Source organism: Macaca fascicularis, chromosome 2 (genome assembly GCF_037993035.2).
Source record: "Macaca fascicularis isolate 582-1 chromosome 2, T2T-MFA8v1.1".
In the NCBI taxonomy this organism is placed as follows: domain Eukaryota; kingdom Metazoa; phylum Chordata; class Mammalia; order Primates; family Cercopithecidae; genus Macaca; species Macaca fascicularis.
The window spans coordinates 63483959-63503169 of NC_088376.1; the positions used below are offsets into that span (position 1 = coordinate 63483959).

General features: G+C 36.7%; 1 protein-coding gene across 2 annotated transcripts in view; it reads right to left on the bottom strand.

Moving 5' to 3' along the window:
• The window catches only part of KPNA4 (karyopherin subunit alpha 4), a 63360-nt gene that overhangs the window by 18139 nt on the left and 26010 nt on the right, over positions 1 to 19211 (bottom strand). For both annotated transcript variants that reach the window (XM_005546256.4, XM_045386699.3), the window contains exons 2-11: positions 16677 to 16721; positions 15715 to 15804; positions 15569 to 15598; positions 15423 to 15475; positions 11357 to 11452; positions 10761 to 10846; positions 7909 to 7995; positions 5896 to 6065; positions 5760 to 5804; positions 1646 to 1777 (exon numbers count right to left, since the gene is read on the bottom strand). In XM_005546256.4, the coding sequence (XP_005546313.1) occupies positions 1646 to 1777; positions 5760 to 5804; positions 5896 to 6065; positions 7909 to 7995; positions 10761 to 10846; positions 11357 to 11452; positions 15423 to 15475; positions 15569 to 15598; positions 15715 to 15804; positions 16677 to 16721 (834 nt within the window). The remainder of the gene's footprint in view (positions 1 to 1645; positions 1778 to 5759; positions 5805 to 5895; positions 6066 to 7908; positions 7996 to 10760; positions 10847 to 11356; positions 11453 to 15422; positions 15476 to 15568; positions 15599 to 15714; positions 15805 to 16676; positions 16722 to 19211) is intronic.

The following is a 19211-nucleotide window of genomic DNA, read 5'->3' on the forward strand; positions in this document are numbered from 1 at the left end:
TTCTGTACCAAGACATAAGTACCACACAAAATAAATACAAACTTAAGAACAAACATATGGCCAGAATATTTAAGATAAGTCATAAATACCCTTAAATGACAAATTATTTTCTTTTTTTTTTTTTTTTGAGATGGAGTCTTGCTCGGTTGCCAGGCAGGAGTGTAGTGGTGTGATCTCAGCTCACTACAACCTCTGCCTCCTGGTTTCAAGCGATTCCCCTGCCTCAGCCCCGTGAGTAGCTAGGTCTACACACGCATGCCACCATGCTGGCTAATTTTGTTGGTGGTGGTGGTGGTGTATTTTAGTAGAGACAGGGTTTCACCATGTTGGCCAGGATGGTCTCAATCTCCTGACCTTGTAATCTGCCCACCTCGGCCTCCCAAAGTGCTGGGATTTCAGGCAAGAGCCACCATGTCGGGCCAAATTATTATATTAATTCTTTCTGTATTTAGCTAAGTGTTCTTTCTTTAAAGTGCTTTAATTTTAAGGTACTGGGTCTCTATCTATGTATCAGTATTGCCTGAAGAGCATTTTAAAGTTCAAGTTTCTAAGAAATATTTTCTGAAACAGAATCTCCACGGGTTGAACAAGAGAAATTAAAAACATATTCTTTAAGCTCCACACATTTGCATTTGATGTTCAGGCATAATGACATAGGCTACAGACTAACAGTTTTTCTTATGCGATTATTGTACTTTACAGATTCTAAGCCATTAGCAGATTAAAATATACTATTTACTTCAGAAAAGTAGGAGGAGCTTGCTGCATCTCCTCCATTACAACTGTGGCTTGACAGCTACTGCTTATATCTCTGAGAACTTCTCATACTGTTTTTGGCTCTTTCTAGATGCAAGTTCTTTGGGATAACTATTATGTGAAAGAATTTAAACAATAAAAAATAAATTTAAATAAGTGAAAAGGAACAATTTAGAAAGCCCCTAAACAGCACATTTCAGTACAGTGCCCTTATTTCAGCATCAATGAAGTTAAGAGTTAACTAAACTTGCCAGGTGAGTAAAAAAGGATGGCTGGCAAGGAGGACAAAGGTAAAAGTAGGGAAGTGACGGAAGAACAAAAAGAGGAAGAGTAGGCAAAATTATGTGTGTCAATACTTGTTTCAGATGCCATGCATGTTGCTATAATGAACTTCCCTGGTCTACATTAAAAATAAGTAATCCGGCCAGGCACGGTGGTTCACACCTGTAATCTTAGCACTTTGGGAGGCTGGGGTCAGAGGATCATTTGAGGCCAGGAGTTCAAGAACAGCCTGGCCAACATGGCAAAACCCTGACTCTATCAAAAATAGAAAAAAATTAGCTAGGCACGATGGTGTGTGCCTGTGATCCCAACCACTCAAGAGGCTGAGGTGGGAGAATGGCTTGAACCTGGGAAGTGGAGGTTGTAATGAGCTGAGATCACACCACCTCACTTCAGCCTGGGTGACAGTGAGACCCCATCTCAAAAAAAGAAATTAGTAATCTACAATGGACTCTTCTTGCTTATTATTTATTTTCCTCTTTCCATCACAGATTTGTTGTTATGCTAAGGATATATTTTAAACTACTGAAACTGTCCATCTTTGAATGCCATGCTTAAAGCAATTAGTGGTAAGAAACACTTATAATTTTACTAAGAACAAACTTACCTGAACTTTAACTTCCTGGTGGCTGAGCAGAGGAACCAAATGAGGAACTATTCCAGAGTCTATTACCATCTGTATTTGTTCATTGCCAGCATCAGTAAGGTAAGAGAGGGCCCAGACTGTATCTACCAATATCTAGTGAATAAAATAAAAATTCAATCAACTTTTAAATATTTTCTCATTTTAGTAATTCTTGACCAAACAACGATTCTAAGATTGTTCAACTACCTTCTTCCTTTCTTTCTTCTCTCAGTTCAATTCATTTGAATCTGATCGCTATTGTATTAAAAGTCATCATCTATAAATGTCTGTACTAAGATGTACATCTCTTAGCCATATTCAGGATTCCGATCCCAGATTAGTATCTAATCTTAGTTCACTAAGATACACACACACACTACACAGCTCATAAAACAGGAGAAAAAGACATTCTCTTTCCCAAAGGCTGAGGGATAATAGGTCCAAAAACATTGTGGCTCATGTATAAAGCTGGAAAGACTACATGTCTCCAATATGCACAGTTGCTCAAAACATCTGGGCTAGATGAATATATTCAAGGAGTTCTCTAGTATCATAAGTACCATGTAGATATGCCTAAAGCCAATAACCCAAGCATTCGTATTACAGTATTATAATATAATAGTTAAATCTTTTCCAACCAGTTTGTTTTGCCTTATAGAACTGGAGGCAACTTTTTTTTTTTTTTTTTGAGATGGAGTCTTGCTCTGTCGCCCAGGCTGGAGTGCAGTGGTGCGATCTCGGCTCACTGCAAGCTCTGCCTCCTGGGTTCATGCCATTCTCCTGCCTCAGCCTCCTGAGTAGCTGGGACTACAGGCACACGCCACCACACCCGGCTAAGTTTTGGCATTTTTTAGTAGAGACGGGGTTTCACCGTGTTAGCCAGGATAGTCTCCTGACCTTGTGATCCGCCCGCCTCGGCCTCCCAAAGTGCTGGGATTACAGGCGTAAGCCACCGCGCCCGGCCAGCAACTTCTTAAATAGTGGAAGTCCCCTACAGCTGCAAGACATTAATCATAGGTCAATCTGTGAGATGAGATCTGTAATTAAAACAAAAAATACGTACTTCACTACAGCTGCTACTTACGGGAAAAAAAAAAATCTGTGTAATCAACTTCTACTAAATAGCCTACTATTTTTTTAATGATTATATCTTTAAGTACAACGGGCCACTTTTGATCTTTCCTAGTACATTAAGTCCTAATTAGAAGTTATGACCAAAGGGCAGTATGACAAACAACTGTAACTGCTGCAAATAAATACACAAGTTATTGACAAAGACACGGGAATAATAATTGTGCCTAAAACTACTTCCAAAGCCTTTCTAGATTATGAACTCTGTGTCAAGACAAGCTGGAGAAGTATACAATCTTTAAAACTATAAACCAGGCAGGGATTGGTGGCTCACGCCTGAAATCCCAGCACTTTGGGAGACCAAGGCGGTGGACTGCTTGAGCCCAGGAGTTTGACACCAGCCTGGGCAACACGGTGAAACCCCGTCTCTATGAAAAACACAAACAATTCGGCATTTTTTTTTCTTGTTTTTTAAGACCCTGACTTTAAAAAAATAGTAAAACTGTAAACTAATGTTATGTTTAAGACACTCAAGAGAAAATAAAAAAATAAAAAAACATTAAAAAAAAAAGACACCCAAAAACTCCTAAAAGGAGAAAATAGCGCTTTGCCATTATTTCTTAGGCAATTCAAGAAAGCGCTAAAGATATATATATATATATATATATTTTTTTTTGAGACGGAGTCTTGCTCTGTCACCCAGGCTGGAGTGCAGTGGCCGGATCTCAGCTCACTGCAAGCTCCGCCTCCCGGGTTTACGCCGTTCTCCTGCCTCAGCCTCCCGAGTAGCTGGGACTACAGGCGCCCGCCACCTCGCCCGGCTAGTTTTTTTGTATTTTTTAGTAGAGACGGGGTTTCACCGTGTTAGCCGGGATCGTCTCTCGATCTCCTGGCCTCGTGATCCGCCCGTCTCGGCCTCCCAAAGTGCTGGGATTACAGGCTTGAGCCACCGCGCCCGGCCGAAAGCGCTAAAGATATTTCTAATGTAAAAAGAAGATATCAAACAAAAGAGTTTGCACAGGCCGGGCGTGGTGGCTCACGCCTGTAATCCCAGCACTTTGGGGGGCCGAGGCAGGTGGCTCACGAGGTCAGGAGTTCAAGACTAGCCTGGCCAACATACTGAAACCCTGTCTCTACTAAAAAATACAAAAAAAAATTAGCCAGGTGTGGTGGCGGGCATCTGTAATCCCAGCTACTCTGGAGGCTGAGGCAAGAGAATCGCTGGAACCCAGGAGGTGGAGGTTGTAGTGAGTGGAGATCATGCCTCTGTACTCCAGCCTGGGTGACAGTGCGAGACTCCATCTCAAAAAGAAAAAAAAAAAAAGAGTTCACCCAGAAAGAGTGGTATCAACGTATGTGAAAAAACCTAAATTTCAATTTGCAAATGTAACTGAGTTTCTTTTCTGGAATATCAACATATGCTAAAATTTGTTGACATAGGCCAAAAATTTCAAGTTACTTGCTCATAACTGTATATAAAAGCTAGATACATGTTTTTAAAGGACATGTCACTAATATGCTCAGATCAAAATCAAAATTCAAATCAAACTTCTAAAACATTATTTAGTAAGCAATATTATTTGTTAATCATGTTACTAAAAAGAATGATGCAAACAGACTTGAGAAATTCTTCAAGAAACATCAAAGGCAAGAAAATAGAGTCACAATCTCATCTAGATTGGAGGAAATAGGTGGAAAGAACACAATACATCTCTAAATAAAGTCAACCAAGATGTCCTGTTTTCCAGTAGAGGTATAAACTTTGAAGTTAATCTCTCTCTCTCTCTTTCTCCCTCTCTCTCTCTCGACAGGGTCTTGCTCTGTCACCCAGGCTGCAGTACAGTGACATGATCACAGCTCACTGCAGCCTTGACTTCCCAAGCTCAGGAGATTCTCTGGCTTCAGCCACCGAGTAGCTGAGACTACAGGTGCACACCACTATGCCTGGCTAATTTTTTTGTATTTTTTATAGAGACAGGGTTTCATCATGTGGCCCAGTCTGGTCTCGAACTTCTGCACTCAAGTGATCCTCCTGCCTCAGCCTCCTAAAGTGCTGGGACTATAGGCATAAGCCACCACACCTGGCCTCTTGTAAATCTTTCAAAGCAAAATATTATTTAACTGTTTGATACAGTAAAATTCTAATTTTAATTTGTTCCAGACAAATTAAATTCTGGCCAAAAGGTACAGGCCTTTAAATTGTAAAGAAATGAAGCAGCTTGTCCAACACTGGTCACCATGCCAAACTGTTTTTAAAGAACCACATGAGTTCCTGATTGTTGCTAAACATTTCATTCATATGTCTTCCCTTACCCAGTATATTCCTGGTTTCTCTAACACACCAAAGGCTGGTCTGGCTTTTACAAGCACTCAGGGCAGTTTTCCACCTCATTCATACTCCCTGAGTTGCTTTTTCCTCTGCCATCTGTGTTAGTAAAAATAAGCAAAATATATTTGCTATGTTTAAAATCTTGCCTGCACTGATTTTTTTTTCCTTGTTGTTTGAATAATCAAGAGTTATCTTGATAAATGAAGCCACTGCCAGTCACTGTAACTGAGAAATAGAATAAAAAATGGAATTAAAGGGCAATTGATGTGCATGGTTTGGTATGTGTATATGAATACAAATCCATGCACAAACATTTTCCTTTCTCATCTTTCAAAAAACAAAAATAGCACTATCTGTGTGTGCTTCCATTGGCCAAACTGTCAAAATGAGCTTCCTTTATAAAAAGCACATGAACAATCAAAGACACGATCTTAGTAAGAGAAATCACTATTAACGGGCAACTTTAAAAACTTTTAATGTCAGTTTTTACAACACATATATATATATACACACATTATTGCCCACACCAAAATAACAGTTATGCTTGATTTCTTAACTGGTATTATATTTCGTGATATGGGAAAATCTGACAGTATGCTGACACAATGTGTTAGTACAGTATTTCCCCCCTATGTCACAGGGGAAGCCCTAGAAATACATACATACATAAATATATAATGGGACACATTTACTCACATTTACGTCTGTGTGATGAATTAAAACACAAAGGGCTGGAAGAATCTGAGGAGAGAAATATGTAGATTTAAAAACATACACAGATAAAAAACACATATATAATGGTATCTCTTTTAATTTTTTTTTAACTGTTTACCTCCTGAATGGTTTCCATTGGTGGTGGTGGGTCTTTGTGGCGACATAAGTTGACCATAACCCAAGTAACATTTCTTAAGAATGTTATAGGAATAGATGGACTTATGAAGGAAAGTAAAGGTTTCACAACTCCAAGACTTATGACATAATCTCTACACTGGGGCCCATCACCTGTAGAAAAAAAGGATTAACTCAATAAAACATTGACAGTAAGCATTTTCAGAAAACACGAAGCACTGGGAATACGCTGCTTCATGTATTTTAACCAGATACACTGTTCAGTTTTAGACAATAAGCAGGCTCCCATTCAAGATTTCTGAGCCAAGAGAGGCAACATAAGGTGATAAGGTATTTTTTTGCACATTATTCCCATCTTCAGCATTTTGCTGCTCTCTTAATTAAACTGCTGCTTTTAACTTCTCTCTCAATATTACTCTCGGTTTAACAAACTTTCATGTGATAAAAAAGATGTATCAAGAAAACATTTGTTGAATTTGTACTTACAATCCAGTATCAGAGCATCAAGGTTATGAACTATAAATTACTCTATACACTTAGAAAACTATGTCAGAAAAAAAGGGTGAACCAGTGCTAGAACAGTGGTTCTCAATGTGATTACTGGGCTCTAGCTCAGGCCTCCTGAAGCAGAAACTCTATGGGTCTGGAATTCTGTGTTTTAACAAGCACCCCATGTAGTTCTGATTGCATGCTAAGGTTTGAGAACAACTGCTGCAGAGAACTGACAAGTTTAATTTCTGTATCTAAAGCATCACTGCAGTTTCTAATATATGAAGCCATGTTAAAAGGTTACCATAAGTGAAAACACCTTCGCTTGCACTATAATATTTGGAAATAAAATGTTTGTTCTTTTTGCATCCATATATTCGTGTTAATTACAGAATGTGATTGGAATAAAAAATGAAAGATCAAGATGCTGTATAATAGCTCTAAATCTAACATTTGGTATAAAAGCAAGAGTGAGGGACTCTGGATATAGAAACAATCGCATTCCTAATAGTATAAACCCAATGTCGAGAATGGTTTACAGGGAAATTCTCCTTTTAAAACTCATAGCCATTCCTTACTTCCATGTTAGCCCTGTGTAAGGGCAATAAAGAGGTGGCATATCAAAGTAACAATGATTATTTCCATGCAAGAATAAAGAATTTGGCAAAAATAATCTTTAGAATCATTCTCCTTCACTAGATTAGCAAGACCCCTACAAACAGTACCTCAACCCTCACGCATAATAGTTAGGTCTCTGAGCTATACTGGGGCACAATACGATTCAGATTTTTCACATCCTTTACTGGAGAATAGTTCTTTGAATTTTTGAGTTTAGGCTCTAGTTAAAAAAATAAATCCTTGAAATATCAGAATTGTCTTTATTTTCCTTACAATTATTTATTAGACAGAACCTGAAAGTTATGGTAATCATGGTGTTAAATAGTTAACTAGACTGTCAAAAGGCCATGGTTATCTCATGTTGATTCATGGTGACAGGAAATAATATTACTATATTTTATACCTTACTAAATTCTAATGTACTAAAGTCTGCAAGAGAGAAAAATTTCATTTTAGACTCTTCTCAGAACTGTCATTATGGAGAAAAATTATTGGTTTAAGTTTTGCCTCCTTTTTTCTTGTTACTTTCTTTGATGGAGAAAGCTGAGAAATAAAAATGGACCCCACTGATCGACGTGGGCATTAGGGGAAGAAAAAATGGATCCTAGCATGAGACAGGAGGTCTAAATTGTATACATCTTGCATAATTATTCAAAAAATTAAGAGCTCACTATATACCAAAAAAAATGGTATCTTAAGCAACAAAAATTCTATTTACTATGAGTTTATGCTTTTACAGTAATACAGTTCAAATTTCTGTAAGCTATTTCACAAAAGCTAGTACTGAAGGCAAGCTGTTTTCCCTTTTGGATTATTAGTAGCTATTTTTATTACTTAGTATATGAGAACAATTTTTGGACTAGTATTGTATTACAAGTTTTATACAAACCTATGATGTTTCCCAATGCCCACACTGCTTGCTCACAGACATTCTGATGGGGTGAATGGAGAAGCCTCAGGAAAAGTGGCACAGCATCTGATGCAGGAAAAAATAACAATACTTAAGGTTCAAGATACCATAAACCAAAAATCAGTATTTTTTTGCTGACACTTCAAAAAAAAGGGCAATCTATAAAACTATATTTAAAATATAGCCTCATTAAATGAATTTTATTGGAATAGCATTATTGGAAGAATTTCGACCAGCAACTATTTACTCAGTATCAAAATGAGTTATACAGACAAATGTTAAATTAGGCTTGTGAAATTTCATTGACAATTAAACCTGGAATTAATTTCAAGATTAATTCCTTATAGATTAAGTATTATCTCTAATTTGAAAAAAAAAAAGTACATTATTGAAGTAACTTTTTTTTTTTTTTTAGATGGAGTCTCGCTCTGTCATCCAGACTGGAAGGCAGAGGTGGAATCTTGGCGCACTGCAACCTCTGCCTCCCAGGCTTCAGTGATTCTACTGCCTCACCCTCCCAAGTAGCTAGGACTGTAGGTGTGAGCCACCACACCTGGCTAATTTTTGTATTTTTAGTAGAGACAGGGTTTCACCATATTGGCCAGGCTAGTCTCAAACTCATGACACTTCAAATGATGTGCCTGCCTTGGCCTCCCAAAGTGCTGGGATTACAGACATGAGCCATTGCACCCAGCCTGAAGTAACTTTTGAACACAAATTTATGTTAACACATGTGGGTCTTTAAGACAGGCTAGTGATTCTTGGGCCATGTGAGATCTTCTGAATCAGAAAGTGATTCTGTTACTCAACTGGATGGGAAACAGAGATACGTCTGTATCCGAACAAAATACTGCACTGAACAAACGATTCTTCTTTCCTTCTGATATTACTTTAAAAAGCACTATTTAAGTATATGTAGCTCAATCATGCTTGTAATAAAAAGTAATTCACTTATGGGTTTGTTTTTGAAGCAGTGCCTCACTCTGTTGCCCAGACTGGAGTTCAGTGGTGCCACCACAGGTCACTGCAGCCTTGACCTCCCCTGGCTTAACTGATCCTCCTACCTCAGGCTCCTGGGTTGTTGGGACTATAGGTGCATGCCACCAAGCCCGGCTAATTTTTTTTTCCTGCATTTTGTAGAGATGGGGTTTTACCATGTTGTCCAGGCTGGTCTCTAGCTCCTGGGCTCCAGTGATCTGCCTGCTTCAGCCTCCCTAAGTGCTGGAATTACTGGCATGAGCCACCATGCCCAACCTCATTTATTTATTATTTTTGGTATTAAAGCAGACTAGCAAGGTCAAAAAAAATTCTAAGTCTTTTTCTAATCTTTAGAGAACGTACATAACGGAATGGAAAAAGTATGAGAGGGAATAAAACATTGTTACAAAATCATAAAATTTACCTAATAGCTATACAAAACCAAAAAACCACAATAAAAACCACCTGAACCCAAAACTAAACCAGTTTTAATAGGATGTGAGGTAATTATCTTTTCTAAGTAATATTACAAGTGTCTACAATAAAATGATTATTTAGATAACATCTTTGTTCCCCTTCAAAATGTACAAATTAGTGCTTACATTTTTAATAAGCTCAGAGAAGTATGCTGCTTACACATTTAAAGAGGATTTTAAAAGTATCTTCTTCAAAATTATTTATTTTTTGTGTTTGGTAGAAGAACCAAATAGTATTCATGAAGACAATACACTCGGGGTTTTACTTCCAATAGTAATTTTCCACTTACATCTCTTGAAACAAAAAAAAGCAACCCTATTATAATAACAATGAAAAAAAAATTCAAGCCATTCTTTCAACTAGGACTACTTTATAGAAGATTTCTTTAAAATATATGATATGGCCAGGCGTGGTGGCTCACACCTGTAATCCCAGCACTTTAGGAGGCTGAGGCGGGTGGATCATGAGGTCAGGAGATTGAGACCATCCTGGCTAACACGGTGAAACCCCGTCTCTACTAAAAATACAAAAAACTAGCTGGGCGTGGTGGCAGGCACCTGTAGTCCCAGCTACTCGGGAGACTGAGGTAGGAAAATGGCATGAACCTGGGAGGCGGAGCTTGCAGTGAGCCGAGATCACACCACTGCACTCCAGCCTGGGCGACAGAGCGAGACTCCGTCTCAGAAAAAAAAAAAAGATAAAAATCTCATTGAGAGAGGCTGAGGCCGGGTGTAGGGGCTCATGCCTATAATCCCAGCATTCTGGGAGGCCAATGTAGGTTGATCACTTGAGCCCAGAGTTAGAGACCAGCCTGGGCAACATGGCGAAACCCTGTCTCTACCAAAAAAACACAAAAATTAGCTAGGCACAGTGGCACATGCCTGTAGTCCCAGCCACTTGGTGGACTGATGCAGAACGGTCTCTTGAGCCTGGGAGGCCAAGGCTACAGTGAGCCGAGATTGTGCCACTGTATTCCAGCCTGGGCAAAAGAGTAAGATCTTGTCTGAAAAAGAAAAACAACAACAAAAAAAACAAAAACAAAAAAAGAGAGGCTGAGAGGCAATGTGGCAACAGGAAAAACTCCTTTATTTCTACTGATGTCCTATAAATAAAGTGTAACAATAATAATTTAATCTGCTACTATAATTAGGAAATGTTCTCATATTTAGAAAGGAATCAAGTGAATTTTTGGACATACAAAACATCAGTCACCAGAATAAGAAGATTAAAGCAACATACTTAAGTTGACCTATTTCAATAACTATGTAGTAGCTATTATTTTATAATGTAAATTGCCATAGTTTCTTGGGAAAATCACTATTTTTTACTGACTTCTTTTAAAAAAATGCAATTATGTTTGTTAATAACCAACTTACTGGACTGAACTACGGCTTGAGTTTGTTCAGAAGTTCCAGATGCAATGTTTGTCAAAGCCCATGCAGCTTCAAACTGCAAAGAAGGACTACAAAAAAACAAGTATATTTAAACAGCAGGATTTTTACATTGGGCCAAATATCTAACCATTCTTCCCTCTACCATTTCAAATGCATTAAATATTTTGTTTCAAAAGATATCTATCCATCCAGCATATTTTTTTAACCCTCAACAACTGTTTCAAACATCTCTTCAGTATAAAAAGCATACAACCTTCTCCAGCATCCTTAATTTTAGTAAGAAATCTTTTTAAGATACTTGCATACTACTCCCCAAACAGTTCTCTCAAGTACCTACCTGGTCAAACTACTTCTTGCCAATTAAGGCTTAAAAGTTAAATTTATCATTCTCAAGTTCCTGTTTGGCTACTACCTTCATCTCTTGGTGTTAACAAATCTTGCACTGTTTTTCACTTTGACTTTTCAACTCCATCCCTTAGCCCTTTTCTTTTTTCTTTAAAGATCAAACTAATTACTAGAGAGTCTTGTCTTCTCCAAAGGATACATTCTAAATTAAAAAAAAATAATAATGTACTCACTTGTCATCTCTTTCAAGACAATGGACTAAAATGGGCAATATTCCAGATTTTATTAAGTCATCAATTGGTGGATTGCGATCACTGGACAAAAGCTTCCTGTAAGAGATAAAAACACCCTTGTGAAACTTAATAACATACAATATTATGATTAAATTTAAATTCATATTTGACAAATATTAACATAAATCTGAATATCTGGTACAAGTGCCTTCTCTGAAATTAACAATTTATATAATGCAATCTTTTCTCTAAATTTATAAAATGATATATAAATTAAATTTATAGAGATGACAAATAATTAAAAAAATAAGAATATAGATATGAACCACTTTACTACCTTTTTTTGAGATGGAGTCTCACTCTGTTGCCCAGGCTGGATGGAGTGCAGTGGCACAGTCTTGGCTCACTGAAAGCTCTGCCTTGCGGGTTCCAGTGATTTTCCTGCCTCAGTCTCCCGAGTAGCTGGGATTACAGGCATGCGCCACCACACCCAGCTATTTTTGTATTTTTAGTAGAGATGGAGTTTCATCATGTTTGCCAGGCTGCTCTTGAACTCCTGACCTCAGGTGATCCACCCGTCTTGGCCTCCCAAAGTGCTGGGATTACCAGTGTGAGCCCCGGAGCCTGGCCACTTTACTACTTTTAATGGTACAATAATATTATTCCCTCAGTAAAGCCCTGATTGTGACTTATAAAAAGAAAACTAATTTTTTTTTAAAAAAATGTTACTTTTGGACATAATTTTGAGTTCAGAGAAAAAAATGGGCAGATTTCTTCAACACAGCATTTACCTTGCTAAGCAAGGAATTAAGAGGTCACCAAAATATCCAAAATTATTCACACTACGTCACAATAGAGTCAAGTGACGAAAGCAGGTAGGCTGCTGGAATATGTTTAGAGCTGATATTAGTCCCTAATTCTTCATTCTAGTTTACACACCAAATTAAAAGTCATAAAAGTCCAACAACATTTTCATCTCAGCAACTAAAGAGAAATGGAATAAGCACAGTGACTGACAGGAAAACAGCCAGAGAGATGCTAGAGAATCTGAGGTAAAAAAGACAGACACATCACTGCTTTCATGGAGTTTATAAGATAAAAACAAAACCTACTGCCTATTTTCACATGTATGAGACTACAGGTTTAGCTGGTAAGTCCTCAGTGTAGCCTAATCATATCTTCACCCACTGGAATACCCTGTATTACTATATAAAAGCAATGTTTATGAAAGCTTAACCAAATCATGTCCCTATATAAACTTTGTGATGGCTGCTTATTTACCACCTTTATCAATGTAAACTCCTTGACCTAGCTTAAAACTACTTCACAAGTTGGCTCCATCTTATAACTAATCTTATTCTCTGTAACTCAACAACAGGTTAGTTGTCTGTCGCATCATTTCAATCGAAATAAGATTGAACCTATCCTAAACCCCTCACTTGAAATGCCCCGTCTTCTATGTATTCAAACTCTATTCAAAGTTCAAGTTCTGTGTTTTACATAATACCATCTTTGAATTTCAAGAGGATTTATACAGCATAGCCCTACATTTGGTGTTATCACTACTTATTTTTTTGGACAGGGTTTCAGTCTGTCACTCAGGCTGGAGTGCAGTGGTGCTACCTCGGCTCACTACAACCTCTGCTTCCCAGGTTCAAGCACTTCTCCCACCTCAGCCTCCCAAGTAGCTGGGATTACAGGCATGTGACACTACACCCAGCCAACTTTTATATTTTTAGTAGAGATGGGGGTTTCACCATGCTGGCCAGGCTGGTCTCAAACTCCTGACCTCAACTGATCCCCTGGCCTCGGCCTCCCAAACTGCTGGGATTACAGGCATAAGCCACCGCACCCAGCCCCCTATTTTTTTAAATACAGTTTTGCCTTTCCAATTAGCTTATAAAATTCTTAAAAAGAAAGAATTATACCACATGCTAGTTCCTCAACACACGGCACAGTGCTTAGCATAAGTGGAAATTTAAAAAAACAGAAAAACGAAAAAAACAAATACTTAGAAAGAGTCTTAACCCAGTCTTAAACCTTCTCAAACAAGGCTTCATGAGATCAAGGGTGAAAATTTAATTAAAAAAAATTTTTTTTTACACTTCACTGAGGATATTTTAAAAGAGAAATGGCTTTTATTCTCTACATAATGGTGAATAATACAATTTTTACAAAATATAAAACCAGCTTCATGCCACTGTCTTGATTTGTACTAAGGAACCTGCAATTTTACTCACAGTTGCTTTGCAATACCAGTGTAAACGTTAACACAGTGAAAGAAAGGCAAATAAAGTCTTAGAATTATTATGAAAACCAGTTTGCTCTTGCATACCCCATGAAATTGCCTTGGAATCTCCCAGTGATCCACAGATCATACTCTGAAAACCTCTTAGAGTACACTGGGCTTTAATTTTCTTGCAGATTGCATGTTGATTAGAACTGCCCCAAAACTATCAAATATTCAACTCTGACAACGATGAGCATAATCAATTTCTTAATCATTCTTCCTATAAACATTAATTTGCTATTTTGACAAGTGAATGGTTCTGTGATTTTTCTGCCTACATAAAGAATTCTTCTCTAAGTTCTTTTACCTCTGGTATACAATACTGTAATTTTATGATTTCCCTATCAGTTCTAAGTTATTTAAGGTGGATAAACAAATACTGGAAAAGTCTAATAAATATAAAACAGATTCGTGTAGCACTGTATAAGGTATTGGATGGACCTATAAACTTTTGCCACTTTCAAATTCTGTAACTAGGATCAATTGCTTACTTGTCTCTTTCCTACTGATAAACTCAACATAGGGTGTTATTCTTACATTCATAAATACACAAAGCAACCACTAAATTGCATTATGATACAACCATGTCTTCCCCAACCTATTTATTAATACAAAGGTCTCAGTAATAGATTTTTCTGCCTCTTCCCTTAAAATATGAGAGAGCACAGGTTTCACAATAGAAATGTACAAAACAGGCAGGGTACGGTGGTTCATGCCTGTAATCCCAGCACTTTGGGAGGCTGAGGCAGGTGGATCACGAGGTCAGGAGTTCAAGACCAGCCTGGTCAAGATGGTGAAACCCTATCTCCACTAAAAAGACAAAAATTAGCCGGGCATGGTGGCGGGCGCCAGTAATCCCAGTTACTTGGGAGGCTGAGGCAGAGAACTGCTTGAACCTGGGAGGCAGAGGTTGCAGTGAGCCGAGATTGCACCACTGGACTCCAGCCTGGGCGACAGAGCAAGACTCCATCTCAAAAAAAAAAAAAGAATGTTCAAACAACTTGGTACTTCCTACCTGGAAAGACACTGGGAGTGTATGCAGTCATTAATCTCTTTTTTTGAGATGGAGTTGAGATTCTACTGCCTCAGCCTCCCGAGGATCTGGAATTACAGGTGACTGCCACCACGCTCAGCTAATTTTTGTATTTTTAGTAGAGATGGGGTTTCACTATATCGGCCAGGCTGGTCTCGAACTCCTGACCTCATGATCTGCCCGCCTCGGCCTCCCAAAGTGCTAGGATTACAGGCATGAGCCACCGTGCCCAGCCGTCATTAATCTTAATCTACATCTACTTGTCTATGTACACTGACATAGTAAGATTGTAATTCTGGATTTATTGTTTGATCAATATGAGGATTGTGAGAAGAATTAGATACCTGGTAAGGATCTGAAGAATCTGACTTTATAAAATTAAACCTATTCATTAGTAAAAGGTAAAGCTTTACAAATAATGTTTTTCTTTTTCTTTTTATTTCTACGGCATTAATTTGTTAAATCAACTTTCCCTGGCATCTGTATGCATTATGTACATTAAAGCGTCAGTGTACACACTTTCAACTAAAAATAAAAAGTGTGAGTTAAAAAAACTGTCACCAATTTTAATACTCTAAACCAGAGAATTAAAAAAATAATAAATTTAGTTGATCTATTACTATTTACTATTGTTTGTCATCAAAGTTAAATTTGATTAACAGGGTCTACCCCATAGTAAAAATTCAAAATAGAACCCCTGTGTAAGTTATAAAATCTAAACATGTCTTCAAAATTTAACTTACCTAGCAGCTTGAACTGCGCTTAACTGAATTCCTTGGTTATCACTTGAAGCATTCTATAAAAAAAAATAATTTATGATGTAAATATATAATAATTAGCTGCTGAGGATAAGAAATACAAATGAAGAGAGAGTAAAAATCCAACTTACTTGAACAATAGCTTCTAGAGAGGTATTTTGCTGGGAAAAAAGTTAAAGAGAAAACTCAGTTAAAAAGTCACCTTAAAATTCTTTATTAATGTTAAATCTTTCACTGGTACTTTTAATTTACCAGAATAACAATAACAATAACTTACCACTCTATAATCACCATCTATATCAGAGTCTTCACAGATATCTTCATGTGGTACATTCCTTCTCTTTAAGAGATGTTCATCTCTTTTATTCTTAAAAAAAAGAAAAAAATCAAACAAAGAATTTGAGTTAAAAAAACCTGAATACTTTCATACAAAGCTCAGGCAAACCTGTGCCTACAAACTGAAATATGAAGTGCCTTTTAAAAGTAAAATTCAAATGTAAAAAATTAAACCAAATTGTGAATTAACCACTCACACAAAACTAATTTGAGTCCCAATTCCCAAATATTACATTTTTAATGAACCGTGAACTATGTAAAAACAAACAAAACAAAAAGTTTGACTAAAAAATACAGTGTACAGTTTAAGCCAGAACCAAACACAAATATTTATTTAAAAGTACTAAACCATTTTACACATGATCTGGGAGCTCCTCTTTATCACCTAAAAGCAAAGTCAAAGCAGAAGTTGGGCAGTTCAAAGTTAGACAAAAACCAACAATGTCTTACAAAAATCAAGGGCCATTTCAACTTCACTTAAAATGCTGGGAGCAAATTTATAAATATAATCTCAACTATAATACTTAAAAGTTGAAGAAGTTTGCAACAAGTTCTTTTCAGGGCCTTACTACTGCCCGTTAATAGCAGAACTATTTAATATAACTGTATCTCAATGACTTAAACTTTAAGCTCTTTATATCTGTTTTTACACAATGATAAAGTTACAAGGTGTACCTTTTCAACTTCAAAAGTTTGTCAAATTTAGTCAAAATCTCTCCTTTTTCTAAAGAAAAATGCTTAGCAGTTGAGATTTTTAAAAGTTTAAATTTGGTAAATAAAATTTAGTTATACAATAAGTTATACATTTTACACAAAAACAAAATATATATTTGGCATCTTCTATACAATGCTCTAATGTTGTTAGAATTATGCTTAGAAGTACCCAATATTAATCAGACTCACCTTCCTTAATTCAACTACAACTTCATTTCGTTGTCTTCTCATAGTCTACAAAAAAATTAAAGGAAAATATTTTTAAAATCACCTCAAATTCCATTATCCAGAGAAAACCACTATTAACATTTCAATATACGCCTCTGATCTTTTCTTCTAGCCATATGGATATAAAGTCAAATCTTACTCATAATAAAAATCATACTATGTAAATGATTTTCAATCTTCATTTCCCATTCATACTGCAAAACATGAAAAATCTCTTTGAAATTATTAATAGATCTATAATATTGGCTATATCATAATTTTAAAAACTATAACATAAGGTTTATAAAAACACAGAGGTACAAAGAATAAAAGAGCCCATAATCTCACCCCTCATATGAACCAATGATATTACAAAAAATAACACATGTACAAGATTAGTAAATTCAACTGCTTTAAAAAAAAAAAAAAAAAAAAGCCAAAAAAAAAAAAGCCAAAGGAGCCCTCCTGCTCACCCACAATTTCCTTCTCTCATAGGAAACACTGTTAGATTTACCACGATTCTGACACACGTCTGTCTATCCTGTTCTTTACCTTGTTTTGGTTTACTTTGTTTATAGACCTTAGAGATATTCCATGGTGGTGTATAAAGACCTATTTCATTATTTTTCATGGCCACACAATTATTCTATGACATACAGTGGCCATTCTTTTATTTTCAAATATATTTTTCTCATTTTTAAAATTACTTACTACAGGGATGTGTGCTCACTGTAAAACTGAATGTTCAGAAACAATATAAGTTCAATCTGTTTTCACATACAGGTTCATCTTATTCTTTCTAATGATTGTGTATTATGTAGCGGTAACAATTCAGAAAGTCATATTAGATGTCTAATAAATATCACAAACCTAAATCCAAAACTGAACTTCTGATCTTTAACATACTCCACCCGCCATCTCAGCAAATGGTAATTCCATCCTCGCAGCTGCAAAGACCAAAAACCTTGGAGCCATCCTTGATTTTTTTTCTCTTACATTACATATTCAATCTGTTAGCAAATCCTGTTGGTTCAACCTTCAAAACATACAATCCAAACACAGATCACTGCCTCCTCTGCTACTATTCTGGGTCAACTTACCATTATCTCTCAACTAGATAACTGCAAAAGTCTCCTAACATGTAGCCCTCCTGCTCTTGCCCTCTATCTTCCTCCAGAGTCTATCATAATGACAGCAACCAGAGCAATCCTCATAGGACTCATAAGGAGTCTTAATTTTTATGTGTCATGGACTCCTCTGGCAGTCTGGTATAATCAATGGACACCTTCTCAAATAGTGTTTTTAAACACACACACACTATATATGTAGTTACAAAGGAAACTACCTTGATACACAGATGTAAAAAAGAGAGCTGTAAACATAAAAAAAAAGTGTAAGTGCCTCTTTATTACCACATTAAATGGGATCTCAGCAGTAGGTCTAATAACTACTATAATTTCAAAGTAATGATGACCATAAATGCAACAACGAGGTGATTTTTATTGGTGGTAACAAAGTCACAGGTAATTCTAATATTACTATGGTTAACTGGCTACATTAAGTGAAGGAAACACTGTTTCAGTTATAAGTTAGTGAAAATAAAGATATAATTTCTTCTAAATTTCAGGGGCCCTCCTGAATTCTACCCACAGACTTCAAGGACGGAAAGGTCCAAGGACTCAGTAAAAAATATTTTCTAAAAGTCAGATCATATCATCTTCCTGTTCAAAAATATCCAAAGGCTCTCACATGCTCCACTTTGGACTTAAAAGCCCAGTCTTTACAATGGCTTATGTCCAGTCAAATCTTCCCACCTCATTCCCTCCCCAAATACCACCGTTTGGATCTTAGCTCCTACCTATCTCATTCTGCTGTACTCACACCAACTTTGCTATTTCTTGAACAAACTGGAAAGTCTCTTGTTGCAAGGCCTTAACTAATACACTATATAGTAACTTCTCAGAAGATGGTCTCCAGAGTCAAACTGCCCGGGTTCAATTTTTTTTAGCCATACTACTTACTAGCTCTTTGTACTTCAGTTTCCTTATCTATAAAATTGGGATAGTAAAAACACCTTCTTCATAGGACTGCTGTTAAGGATTAAATCAGCTAAAATATGTAAAGTACTTAAACTGTCCCTGGTACACAGCAGTGTGTGTGTTAACTTATTATTATTGCTGCTGCTATTTCCTCAGTTTGGAATGCATTTCCCTTACTACCTGCAGTGCTCAGTCCTTTATCTCTATGGGAAGGCTTTTCCCTTCCTGACCATCTGCCAACTCTCCATTTGGGTACTTTCTCTTTCTCTTTCTCTCTTTCTCTTTCTCTTCCCTGCCTTATTTATCTCTATACTATTTATCACTTTCTAATATACCATGTAACTGTATTTGGTACAGATATTTTTAAAACACCAAGAGTCAACTTTAAAATAATAAAATAGGCTGCAAAATGAGTAAAAATAATTAGCTAAATACTACAGTGTTAACATCTATCTCATTTAATCATTATAGCCTTATG